General features: G+C 36.4%; 1 protein-coding gene across 1 annotated transcript; it reads right to left on the minus strand.

Moving 5' to 3' along the window:
* Positions 1 to 2926: 2926 nt before the first annotated feature.
* On the minus strand, positions 2927 to 10677 carry LOC104887492 (diaminopimelate epimerase, chloroplastic). The gene is made up of 10 exons (XM_010672120.4): positions 10490 to 10677; positions 8210 to 8509; positions 7910 to 8077; positions 7439 to 7509; positions 6196 to 6253; positions 5809 to 5988; positions 5298 to 5382; positions 3813 to 3872; positions 3534 to 3607; positions 2927 to 3370 (listed from the first exon to the last, which is right to left on the minus strand). The coding sequence occupies exons 2-10, from the start codon at positions 8492 to 8494 to the stop codon at positions 3254 to 3256; spliced, it is 1098 nt and encodes a 365-aa protein (XP_010670422.1). The 5' UTR covers positions 8495 to 8509; positions 10490 to 10677; the 3' UTR covers positions 2927 to 3253.
* Positions 10678 to 13489: the final 2812 nt, after the last annotated feature.

Below are 13489 nucleotides of genomic sequence, written 5' to 3' on the forward strand. Positions count from 1 at the left end.
CAAAAGGGGACAGAGGGAGTTTTTGTTTTATGTTAATCCAAAGGTACACCTAAAAGGCTAAAACGATGAAAACAAAAACTAATTGGTTCATAGGTACGCAAGCTTATTGTTCATACTTGTACTTGTTTTGGTAGAAGTGGGAAGATTTGGGGTGAAAGAGCAAATGTAATGGTAGAACTATTGAAAGTTAAAGTTGGTCTCACATGAGTATTTAGTACTGTAAGTATTGTTTAGTTCGAACCATGAAAGATTTAGGAAGTACTAAAAAAGCATTTTGGTAAAATTATTGGGAAAAAAAGAAGGGGCGGTCATAAATAGGGATGGCAGGTGGGTATAATTTGGCGGGTTTCGCACCGCATCCGCCCCAGTTGGGGCGGGTATGGATATGACTTTGGTGGGTAGTGGGTGGGTATGGATACGAAAAGTCAAATCCGCCATGGGTGGTGGGTAGGTGGTGGATATGAGGTCACATCCTCCCCAAATCCACCTGCCTCACCCCAAATCCGCCCGCCCCGCCCCATATCCGCCCGTCCCGTATAATATTTACTAATTTACCCTTTATAAAATAAAGAATTATGTTCATAAATCTAAAAAATTGTAAAAAATAATTAAGAAATATGAATACTAAGAATGTGTACTTTTTTTTCTTTGAAATGGGTGTTTGTAATAATTAATTTATATAATAGGTTATATATAGAAAATAAATCAGGTGGGCGGGTGGAAAATTCACCTAGGTGATGGGCGGGTATAGGTGGGTAATGGATATCCACTTGGGTGGTGGAGCGGATGTGGGTATAACCTTATACCCGCGTGGGCGGAGGTGGATATGGAAACTTGTACCCGCCATGGTTGGCGGATAGGTGGTGGGTATGGAAAATTTAGGTGGAGGTGGGTGTGGATTTAGGGGTATCCGCATCCGCCCCGCCCATTTGCCATCTCTAGTCATAAAGAACATTGGTAGTGCTTTTATATTGGTTTTTTAGGACGACAAAATCTTATGATAAATCTAGGTGGTGTTTAATAAAACTAGAATGGTCTTTGCCTCATGGGGGTACTACAAAGTGTTGGAATGGTACTCATTGAAAGCTATGAGCAAAGTGATACATAGATATTTGATGCCTTGATGGTATATTCATCCACACAGACTATTCAATATGTTTGATTACAAATAATTAAACACAAGTATTATATATGTCTATATGATACTACCAGCATCATAAGGAGCTCCAATTTCAGGGATCCGTCATTCCCTTGGTCCTTGGATCAACTGTGAAGCATGTATGCCATCATTTTTATCACCTAAAATCCCAACCATTTGACTCTCCCACTCGTATCAGCTCCCGGGTCCCCAATTCCTAAACTCTGAGGTATGTCTCCCCCACTCGTATCAGCTCCCGTGTCCCCAATTCTTAAACTCTGAGGTATGTCTCTGGAGTATTAGGGCTTTCCTCCCACACGGAAGAACTTATCATCTTATGTAAGAAGACTAAAACCGGCTCCATTACCCTGATTAGTGTTGCTCCGACACCTTGATATACCTCAAAAAATGGGACACGTAAAATGGGATGTCGTGTCGTGTCCGACACGACACATACTTCCTTTTAAACTAAAAACTCGACTTTTTTCTGCAAAATAGCCGAGTCGGACACTTGGACACCCGTATACGAGTAGACACTCAATCCGTGTCTGCGTAACATAGACCATGACAGTAGAGTAAGGAAACCATGATTCAGAGGAATCCTTAGGTTTCACTACTACCTTGGGTGCTGCAGTAAAGTTACAGCCCTGCAAAGTGCAAAGTGAACCCTGATTTCTCATCTAAGGATTGTCTGCCTTGTACTGTGTAGGTTACTTTCTGATCATCTTGTGCACTACTGCACGCGTCGTGCAGGTTGCATTTTCGAAATACAACAGTTGCAAATCCAAATTGGATATCGATTGTTCCGTATATATCACAGCCTCTGTAGTATTGGCTACCTCAGTTTGTACAGAGTGTCGTTGTATCCTTTGAATTTACGTTTCTAAAAGATGAAGTGGTTTGCTTCGCATAGAAGTGCTACTGCTTCACCACTTTCAGTTCCTGCGGTGTTTTGGCTATAATGCAACCATATAGTTGAACAATCAGGAGTAAAGGAGCAATTAATTTACGATCATTTTGAAGATGTGGCTGTCATGATAAAAGTGCATGATATGAGTTTCTCATTAAGAAAAAGAGTCCAAAACTTAATTATAAAAAGGGTTTTTCTAACCTATGCACCTAGTGTAAAGGTTAAGTCTTATCTATTAAACAAATTGATTAACTAAAATAGAATATATTTCCTATGATTATGTTAAATAGTTAATTTCCTTATTAATATATATTTTATCTTTTCTTTCAATCAAATCAAAATTGCCATTAATAAGTTAGCATAATTATAGGGAGAATATTATATTTTGAATTAATTAATTTATTGAATAAATAAAGTTTAACCTTTGCATTAGGTACATAAATTAGAAAAACCCTTATAAAAAATTGGCAATGTTTCATAACTTAGATTTCTAAGAAAGAAACTGAAAATTAATTGGAATAGGATCGAAGTTCTATCACACTCCTTGGCATTTTTTGTGGACATTTTGTTCAAGTTGATAATGATTCATGTGTCCAAACCCTCATAGACATGTATACCCTCGGCTCAAAAGATAATGATCATATTTTTCTAACATCTTAAATGGAGGAAATAAGTGACTTGACTTTTTTTTCAACCACTTCACAATCTTAAATTTTTCATTTTCAGACATTGTAATACAGCACTAAAGCATCCGTTTTTATCCTAACAAGAGGTTAGACCAGATGATATAAATCTTGACTTCTAAAATAGACCAAGAGTAGCATCAGTTACTTGACTCCTTTTAACCCCTTCACAATCTTTGATCATACAAATGCAGATGCTTTAAAGCAATTTGGCATTCATTAACAAAAAGCCATGTTTGCTACAAATGTGATACAAAAATAAGTCTACAAGTCGATGCAATGTTATTTCATTCGTGGTACATAAATGAATACGGGAAAACCATTTGCTACCTAATTTTGTTGTCCCAAAAGTATTGCATGCAACAATTCACCTTTTCCGGATCGCAATTCACGAGGGTTTAGCAAATTAGGCAACCCTGAGTTGATGCATTCAAATATTTCAGTAATTTCCAATCTAACCTTGTCAAATGTTCAATACAAGCACCAAAAACCCGCACGGGAAAAGCCACATGGGTAAAACAATCAGAGGGGCACTGATCCATAAAACACTACTTCGGCTGGGCCTGTCATGTAAATATGATTGTCTTCCTCCCTCCATTCAATCTCCAGTGGCCCTCCAGGAAGATCAACAGTGCAATTCTATACATGAAGCACCCAAACAAAACAAAAAATTAATTACAGGAGCCAGGTTTAGCAGTATAGGCTAGTGGAAGATAAGTGATGCAACTCAGAGAGAGGGATATGAACGGCATTAGCTATCCGGAAGCATTAAAATATACATAAAATATTCAGCAGGACTCACTCTATCAGATCGGCCCTCGAGCACCGCAGCAACCACAACTGCACAAGCTCCTGTTCCACAGGCTAAAGTAGCCCCTGTACAACCAAGCAAATGTAGTCAATATGCTAGAGACTCCCTGAAGAATGTTGTGAGGGTTATTACATTAAGCTCTTTCTTTTCAAATAGACTTCCTTTGATTCTTTTTAGTTGTTCCAAAAGGAGAGTAGGTTTATCTATTTAGAAAGAAAGGGGGATGTGGGGGGGGGGGGGTTACAGTACTCTCAAACATAAAAAACAAACCTGCACCACGCTCCCAAACACGCATCTTTAGGTGTGACCTAGAGAAAACTTGAACGAATTCTGCAAAGACCAACAAACAGTTATCATCAGAAGTCGTCTCGCAAGGCTGTCCAGTGAAAGAGACTGTCAATTACATTTTCCTGAATCCTGATAATAGTCATCAATTATACCATGACTGGAACTAATTGAAGACAATTTGACGCCTCTAAATCTTTCAAAGGAACTTCACTGTTTAAAAAAGTTCATATTGAAATGCAACTATTGTTCCATTTTTGTTCCTTTTAATTTGTAAGGCTGCTTATTCTTTTTGAAAGATAAATTCTACTTTGATATCAGTCTCCAAATGTGTTCATGATATTCTGGTTAAGAATTCCAATAGTTAGTTGGGATATTATGATTATCTGAAAAGATTTCAGTACTGTACAAGCAACATGATGTTGCAGTACGAGAAAAGGACCTTGTTCACTCTGCTTAATTCAGAAGACTGATGACATCAAACATCAATTCATCAGGTGAGCATCTTAAATTCAAACTACCAATTAGTGCTTGGAGAAATGCTGAGGTAACCTTTTCTCTCCTTGAATTTGACAACAAACATGTAGATGCAGCCATGCAGGAGAACATATCAATTATCAACTAGTTTAAAGAGCCAAGGATTAATCCCATGAAAGTGATATCCCATTTCCTTTCTGATATTGCCAGGCTAGAGTGCAGAGGTGTCTGATACATCTGTGCTTGTAAATGATTTCAGGGGGAAAAATCAGGAGATAAGAAGCTCTGTGACAATAAATGGCTAGAGTAGACAGGCAAGTAGATATTTTTGCTGGCCAAGCTAGGGAGAAAGGGGTTGAGCTGAAGACTATGTAGCATTTTGGCAAACATATATGGAAATAACCTTATTCTAAGGTTTTAATATAACATGCTTAAGCTTTGATTCTCTAATGACTTGTTCCTGTCTAGGTTGACAATCATGGATAAAATCGAAATACTACTTCCGTTTCACAATACATGCACCATTTCTATATGGCACACAAACCAAGGGTGAAGAGAGAGAGGTTGCGATTGCATTTCAAACCCATATGAAAAGGAGGGAATGTATCGTGAAACCCCAAAAAGAGGAAAATGGTGCATGTATTGTGAAACGGAGGTAGCTTTTTGCAATATCAATGTTGCCTCAGTTTGTTAACTTATTATCTTCATTATTCTGTTCTATCTTATGTAAGAACGTTCATGAGAAGATGGAGTGCTCTAATGTTCAGGAACAAATGCCCTGACAACTCATGGCGAAATGATAAAGATACCACATACATCTATTCATCATTTTCTCATCACAAATTATCAAAAAGGAAGACTGACCAGTGTTAGTTCGTGCAGGAACAAATGTTCAGGAACAAATGCCCTGACAACTCATGGCGAAATGATAAAGACACCACATACATCTATTCATCATTTTCTCATCACAAATTATCAAAAAGGAAGACTGACCAGTGTTAGTTCGTGCAGGAAACACATCATGGTGCTCAAATTTTGGTCCAATGTCAGCCAATTTGATTTGATCTACCACCATATTCTGTTTGGTTATGGAAAAAGAAAAATTCAAAGATATTCCAATTCAAGCAAGCAAATAGTCAACCAAGAGAATCAATTGTAAAGTATTCCATTCAAATAATATTCCTCTCCCTCTCTATTTTGTTTTGGTGTTTATTTGAATGGAATCAACGGAATAACACACAAGGTTTCCAAGCACATGTCATGTACTCTTGGTGTTGTCTCAAGTAAGAAAGGGGGCAACTGTATGGTGCTTGTCTATGAGGAATCAGAGATGGTCAACCACAATGATATAACCATGGACCAGATTCCAGACCTCTAAATTTCCAGCAAATCATGATATAAGAGGCAATACTCAAAGAACCTGTCTACAAATTGGAATCTACACCTATTAATATATACAATCCCTAACCAAAGGTAGTTATTTGGCAGCAAAAAAAAACTATACCTGCTCTCCTTTTCTACCAAAAGTAACACAATGTGGATTTCCCATGCTGACACAAGTAACACTCCAGGTTTCTCCATCAACTACTATATCTGATTTAACAACAGAAGAGTCCTTGTTTGCAGGCAGTTTTGTAGGTACATCAAGAGCTGTGAGTATTGGTTCACCCATATCGACTTTAACCTGAAATTTACCAAGCAAAGTCAAGTCCTTAAAATCTTCTAATAGAACACGTGATTATAAATTTATAGGTTGTGAATTGCCAGCATGAAAGCAATCATTAGATTAGGCAAAAGTGTAAAACTTCAAAGTAACAAATGAGTCGAATCGTAGTAATTTAATAGAATAACCTATAGAACACCGAAAGGTGGTGGAGGGTACAATATATACCTTGCCATCTTCTTGAATCTCAGGGACAATTAAACCAGCACCAGTATGGACAGTGAAACTGAACAAGGACATATAAAGCATGACACATAGTCAGGGAAGGAGATAAATAAAGATGAAATTGATGTTTATGGACAAGATCACAAGAGCTGATCTGGCAAAAACGAAGAGAGAACAATAACCTTTTAATGAATGAAGGGCATTTGTATCTCTCAGTTAATATATTACATATGCATTGACATACAGAACAAATGGTTCAAAATCAATTAGAAATTTCATATTTTGAAAAACCATACATGCAAGTTTCTATATATTCCCTTTTCTGTGTTTTGATTTGGGGATGCAGAGGGGGGAGAAAGCAGGACACGACAGAAAGGACAGAAGAGAGTGGAGCAATAGTATGTATGCGAGCCTACCATTATGGAATAATTTCTTCAGGAGATGAGAAAAAGATAATATAAAAAATTTACTGCAGAAGAAAAAAGAGAGAACCCACCCCACCCCATAGGAATTCCTGCAGAGGATTTCTTTCTCATCAAGCTGTTTTGGATCTTCCTTATCTTTAATTTTTTTCATTATGATTCGAATGATGGTTATTCATGGGGAAAAGCATTTCTTACAGATTTGAGTGAGAGAGCAGTAGGTCATTATGTCACTGGATAAGAATTTCAGTCATGAAAGCTGTAAAGTAGTGGAGTAGGTTTGTAATTAGACTCTCTCCACTGACAGTTTGACACTGAATTACATATCCAGCAAGGACTATAACTAGCAGGATATAAAGAGACTCCACTATATCATAAAAATGAAAAATCTAGGAAAACAAAGTACTGCTATGGGAGATGAAGATATATCCAAAACTACAAGTATAGTTCACAGATTATACAAGAAGAACTGCAACCACAATAGAGGTTTCAAAACCTCAATCAGATGGAATATAAAAACTTAGCTATATTGCTCTACCAATGATTTGGGAGGTGAAGCACTTATCTGCAGTTCACCTACCACAGACCAAAAAGACCTAAGTCTACCGAACCTATATCATGGACTAAGCCTAGGCCTAACCAACCCCGCCCCCCAAACCCCCACCTCCCACCCAACCACATATACGTGCTCTTAACAAAGTTTGATCCTTGATCTTCCTTGTGAAAGATAAGTGTGGTACCAATGAGCCACAGCTCATTGTTTGCCATTAATTACCTGAATGGAGTTTTGATATAATAATTACTACCATAACAACAGCACGTACCTGTGTTTTCCATGTAAGTTCTCGAGCTCAGCAATGAATCTGGCAAAGCATCTCACTCCATTTCCACACATCTATAAAGAAAGGGGAAAAGAGTTTGAAAAAATATTTTTGAGCTCAGCAATGTTAGAGACCAACACATTCTAGGCATTTTTTTTTGAAAAAAGTACCCTTGCATGGACCACCAAAAACAAGGTAACCAAACAAACACGAAAAACCACCTAGTGAAGAGGTCTCAATCATATTTCCAACAACTCATCCATGATCCATAACATCTAATTTTAAGCAGCCACAAAATATCAACGTAAAATTATTCCAATCAACGAGAAAGCATACATGAGACCAAAAACACAATTATAGAAAGCACCAGAACTAAATCAAATGATTAAATTACAAACTTCAACAAGAACACTCACATTTTATCCTCATTAAAATGGTAGAAGAAGCTAGTACACTTTTCAGAAAGACACACACCTCTGGCTCACTTCCGTCAGAATTGAAAATCCTCATAGTATAATCAGTGCCATTAGTTCCAGGCATTGCAAAGATCACCCCGTCAGCACCCACTCCAAAATTCCGATCACATAGCTTCACTGCTTGCTCAGGGGTGACCTTCGGCTCCATTGAGTCTCTATTGTCAACCTACTCCGCGCACACTAATTAGATTAGATGTCGGAAACACAAGAAAACTCCACAACAAGAAAAATCAAATTGTGACATTTTCAATTCACTCAATATATCAGTAATATAGAAGATGAAGGGGGAGTTGCCTACCAAAATGAAGTCATTGCCGAGTCCATGGTACTTGACGAAATGAAGAAACCCACTCTCCTTCCGGTCGAGGAAGGAGTATGAACCTTTCTCCTGAGTTTGAGGGGCCATTGAGACAGCCACAACTCGGAAACTCGGACTTCCTTTTAAGGATTTATTCAGAGTCAAATTGTTCCTTAAAAACGAACAATGCTGGGAATGAACCAAAGTGGAAAGATAACGTCGAGAACTTGAGGACAATGAAGAGGACGGGGAGGAGACTGAAATCGAGCTTGTAGTGGCTGCCATTTAATCTGTATAAAGCTGTAAAATTTGGTTCAATACTAGTTCTTATTTATAGACAACAGAAAAATAAAGATAAACAATACTTGGGTAATGTTATATGTAGCCCTTAGGGCTAAGGATAAGTATTAAATACATTTCTTAAAATGGAAACAGTTTAAAAATTCAAGACAAAATTACACATCACTTGAAGTAATAAATGCTTGATTCAAGTTTTTATTTCCATTTTAAGTTTCTTATACATAGCCCTAAGGGCTATGTATATCATTTTCCACAATACTTAATCAAAAATATTATATACAGTAGCAAGATCCAGAATTTTGAGAGACGGGAAGGCTAATGTTGCAATAGTATCAAAGACCCAAGAAAACCATAAACTATTAAATTAAAAATGTTATTATAATCCAAGTACCACCTGAAAATCCTTCTGTAAAAAATTACAATTGTTCACATTGCTTTCTCCTAATATAAAACCATTTACAATTGCATCACGGCGCACAATTAAAAGCAACTCTTTCTCAAGATAAGTAACAAAACTATTGTTCAACAATTGATCTCCCATGCTATTGTGGAAAGATACTTTTAATCTCAGTCATTTCAGAAGATTTGGACTATATTCATATCCACTTACATTTTGTTATGCGTCATTTTCTTCAAAAAAAAAAAAAATTGAAATATTATTTTTTTGTTCTCCACATAAATTTGAAATACATGGATTACATCAATATAGAGTAAATTTATTTTAAAAAGAACTTAGCTTGTCAACTGAATTGTTCGCTCAATTGCTAATTTATAGTACATATAGCACAATTACACAAAGAACATTGCCAACTCAATAAGTGTTTTCTTTCTCCCAGTTTAATTTAACGTTAGGGAAAGCTAGAGAGGAAGTTCCACATTCAAAATTCAGAAGTTGTCAAAAAATCCACATACTCAAAGGAATTTTTTTGAGATGAAATATGAATGATCCCACCTTTCCCCACCATCCCCGCCTTACTTTCTTCCTGTGGTTTTTGAGATGAAATATGGATGATCCCACCTTTCCCCACCATCCCCGCCTTACTTTCTTCCTGTGCTCCCACTACCCTTCCCCTTCACATTGAACTTTACGACCTTGCGACCCCTGCCTAACCTTCCTGCTAACAAAACCTCCACGAATTGCAATTGCGACACCAAACTTGCAAACACAACCCAACCCTTTGAACCTAGCCCCACCAGACCACCTCACCCATTCCCACCCCTACCAACTCAACTCAGTCCTCCTCCACTGCCTTACCTGAATGCCTAAAGACAAGGACAAACCTCCACACTAGAACAATTTGATCAAGTCTTTTTAAATGATTTCCAAACAATCACAAATTTCAAAAAGATTAAATGCATACAACATATATAGTTATATAATCGCTCCAACATGTCACATAAGGTAATGCAAGCTTCCACAAACAAATTTAATCATCAATCAAAAACCCCAAAACCAAGTCAAAATCATCCCCAAAAACCCCCAATATCGTCTTTGTCTCATCTCCGTTCGAGGCGGTAAAACAACAGGTGGATGGAAAGAAATTCAATAGCTAAAAACAAAATAAAAATGGCCATTCTCACGCATAAAAGTATTAAACTTATAGCGAGGGCTTCAAGTCACGGTCCTTAATAACATTATTCAAAAAGACAAATAAATCAACATATAATTCCCAAAGAAAATCATTCACTTGGAAACCTAAAATTGGAGAGCAAGAAAAGAAAAGCAGAAAACTAACTGGAGTATTAAGAATTGAAATCAAAATGTGAAGTAATACATGTCAATGAACAAAGAAATGAACAAAAAAAGCTGTGAAATTTAGCAAACATGGAAGACTTATAATACGAATATAAAAATAATAATATTGAAATTGGGGGAAGAATATGAACTTACAGAATACAGATAACTATTAATTAAGGAATATTTGAATGAGCATTCAGTGGAGAAGAGAGAACTCATTTTCAGGTTAATAATTAGATTACCTAAATTCGGACTTTCAGAGTTGGCTGCGGCCTCTTTCGGTTGGCAGACTCCCCGGTCGGCGGTGGTAGCTCTGGCGTGGACGCGCGGTGGCTGGTGCGGCTTCAGAGGGAGAAAGGGTGACGCCGAGAGAGAGTGTGTGTGTTTGAGTCGTGAATCCTGCACTTTAGCCCTGTTTTTTTTTTCAGGAATTAATGGAAATTCAATTCATATAAATTTAGTTTAATTTAGTTAGTTTCCTCTTATAATTTTGATTTAAGTTTAGTTTAATTATTTTGTTCAATTTAGTTCAAATAAGTTAAGTTTAGTTTAGTTAGTTTTCTCTTATAATTTTAATGAACTACAGACAAATTAAGGTCAGTTTAGTTTAGTTTACGCAAATTAAAGTAACTCAGTTCAAAACAAGAATACTTCGGTTTTATTTTTATTTTTATTTTTCAATAGAGTTTCATTTAATTATTTAAGAAAGACAAAATGATTTAAGTTTTTGAGTTCTCAAATCACAATATAAATTCATCACGAGTAGAAAATAGTGACTTGATTATTTATTATGTCTTCTACATATCCTGACATAAGAAGTCCAATGAGAACAATGTTTGAAATAGCGATCCATAAAAAAACACCAATACTGATAAACCGAAAGTAAAGAGTTCGAGAGACTTTTACAGGCATATCTTTAGTTGTATGAGTATATGATGAGAGAATGAGGGATATAGCCTAGTGGTTAGAGTTTTCCTCTTGTTTTCAAGAGGTTTTGGGATTGATTATCACCCTAGACAAGTTGGGATCCCTTTATTTCCCCAAATTTGTCAAGGTTTCTCCTTACCTTATAAAAAATGAGTATATGATGTTAAATATGGGTCTGGGCCGCACCCATCACGAGGAGTGAGAGTCCACTTCACAACACAAAGGAGGTTCCACCTTAAAACCATATGGCAATAAGAGGAGTAATCCCTTTGCATTATAAAGTGAACCCATCTCTCTTATTTAATCAATGGGACACTCACATGTGGTGTGCGCTATACATCATAGCTTCAACACTCCCCCTCACATGTGAGGTCCCTTTTTCAGTTGGCCGAGAGTAATTAACGGTCCCACTCGTGGGCCTGGCTCTGATACCATGTTAAAGGACCAAACTCAACCAAAAGCTTAAGCTGATGGTTGAGGCCCCAGGAATAGATTTATACTCTATCACGCCCCCTCACGCAAGAGCCCTTTAGGCTTGAAGTGTGGATGCAACACAGGTCTCCCTCATACCTGGCGCTAAATATTCCACCGAGAAAGGAGGGGTGGATGAGATTCGAACCCGTGACCTTTTTGTCACGCTGGCTCTGATACCATGTTAAATATGGGCCTGGGCCGCACCCATCACGAGGAGAGAGAGTCCACTTCACAACACAAAGGAGGTTCCACCTTAAAACCATATGGCAATAAGGGGAGTAACCCCTTTGCATTATAAAGTGAACCCATCTCTCTTATTTAATCAATGTGAGACACTCACATGTGGTGTGCGCTATACATCATAGCTTCAACATATGACGTGTTTTCAAAGAAAACTAGTCTTTTGGTCTGGGCGATGCACGGATCAATTGCAATTATCAAATATATTATTATTCATAAATTTAATAATTGATATAATAAGCTTTCGTAATATTCTGTCTAGCGCGAAATTGAAAAATGGACGTTATGACATAATAAGTTGTTAAAAGAACTTCTACGGAATTAAGGATCAAAATAACAATTTTGATGGAATTTGGATAAGAGAATGTTATACTCCCTCCGTCTTCTAAAGATCTTCCCTCTTTCCGTTTAAGGGTGTTTCTAAAAGATCTTTCCTCTTTTGCTTTATTCCTTATCTGGCAAAACAAATTTCCCTATTTACCCTCTCATGTCACTATCATATGGTCCACCATTACATTATTAATTCAATTTTACTCCATTTCTCTCCTACTTTAACCCCTTTTTATTTGTTTATTTATCTTAACCCCTTTCTCTCTCCTACTTTACTCACACCATGCCCCACACAACTTGATTTTCTTTGGTATCTGTAAGAACAGTAAGTGGGAAGATCTTTAGGAAACGGAGGGAGTACTTAATAACAGGGTTAAAGACCAAAAAGTTTTTTTACCTGTTTTATAATTATATATAATTATAAGACTTTATTATGTTTTACTTTGAAACATTAAGCATTGAAATTGTAATGGATTAGTGGTTAAACTCTCACATTTCATTTAAAAGGTCATGTATTCGAATCCTAGTAACTACATATTGTTAATAGTTTTTTATTGAGATTATAAACATGTGTATTGGAAGCTTGAAAAAGTGACAGGTGTCACCATTCATTTGATAGGAACGTCTTTTAATATATTTGTATAGTTGCATGGTGACATGGCACCACATAATTAATCGGGATGAATGGGGTGACATATGGCTATACATTGAGTCCTTTTTTTTGGTAATTGTGTTAGCAAAAAAAAAAAAAATTATTTATATTATATAGCATAGAAAATATTGTACCTTAACTCCTGAATTCCATTAAATTTAAGACTCATAATATTGTTTTTTCTAATCTTGTCTTTAAGTTTATCTTTTGGTTTCGTTTATTTTGTAACGTAAAAGCTTGTTAAGAACTAATTAGTGGTAGGTCAATGGTAGGTCACATGACTGCTAACCAAGAATACTACACTCACCTGCGCTACCGTAACGGGATTTAATGTCTCTTAATACAATCCAAGGAGATGTATAAATATCAATATTTTTTTTTGTGTGTTGCCAAAAAAAATAAATGTTTTTTTTGTGTGCTGAAGATCCATAATCCATATTATTGCTAACTGCTAACAATGCAAATGTACTTATCGAATTCACTAACATCATTTTTAAATTTTTACTAATGTTGACTTTCACGTCTTTTTTCGTGCTATTTATTTTGACGTTTCATTTTGAATATTTGTAAGCAAGACAATAATAATAATAATAATAATAATAATAATAATAATAATAAT

Source organism: Beta vulgaris, chromosome 2, assembly GCF_026745355.1.
Source record: "Beta vulgaris subsp. vulgaris cultivar EL10 chromosome 2, EL10.2, whole genome shotgun sequence".
Taxonomy (NCBI): domain Eukaryota; kingdom Viridiplantae; phylum Streptophyta; class Magnoliopsida; order Caryophyllales; family Amaranthaceae; genus Beta; species Beta vulgaris.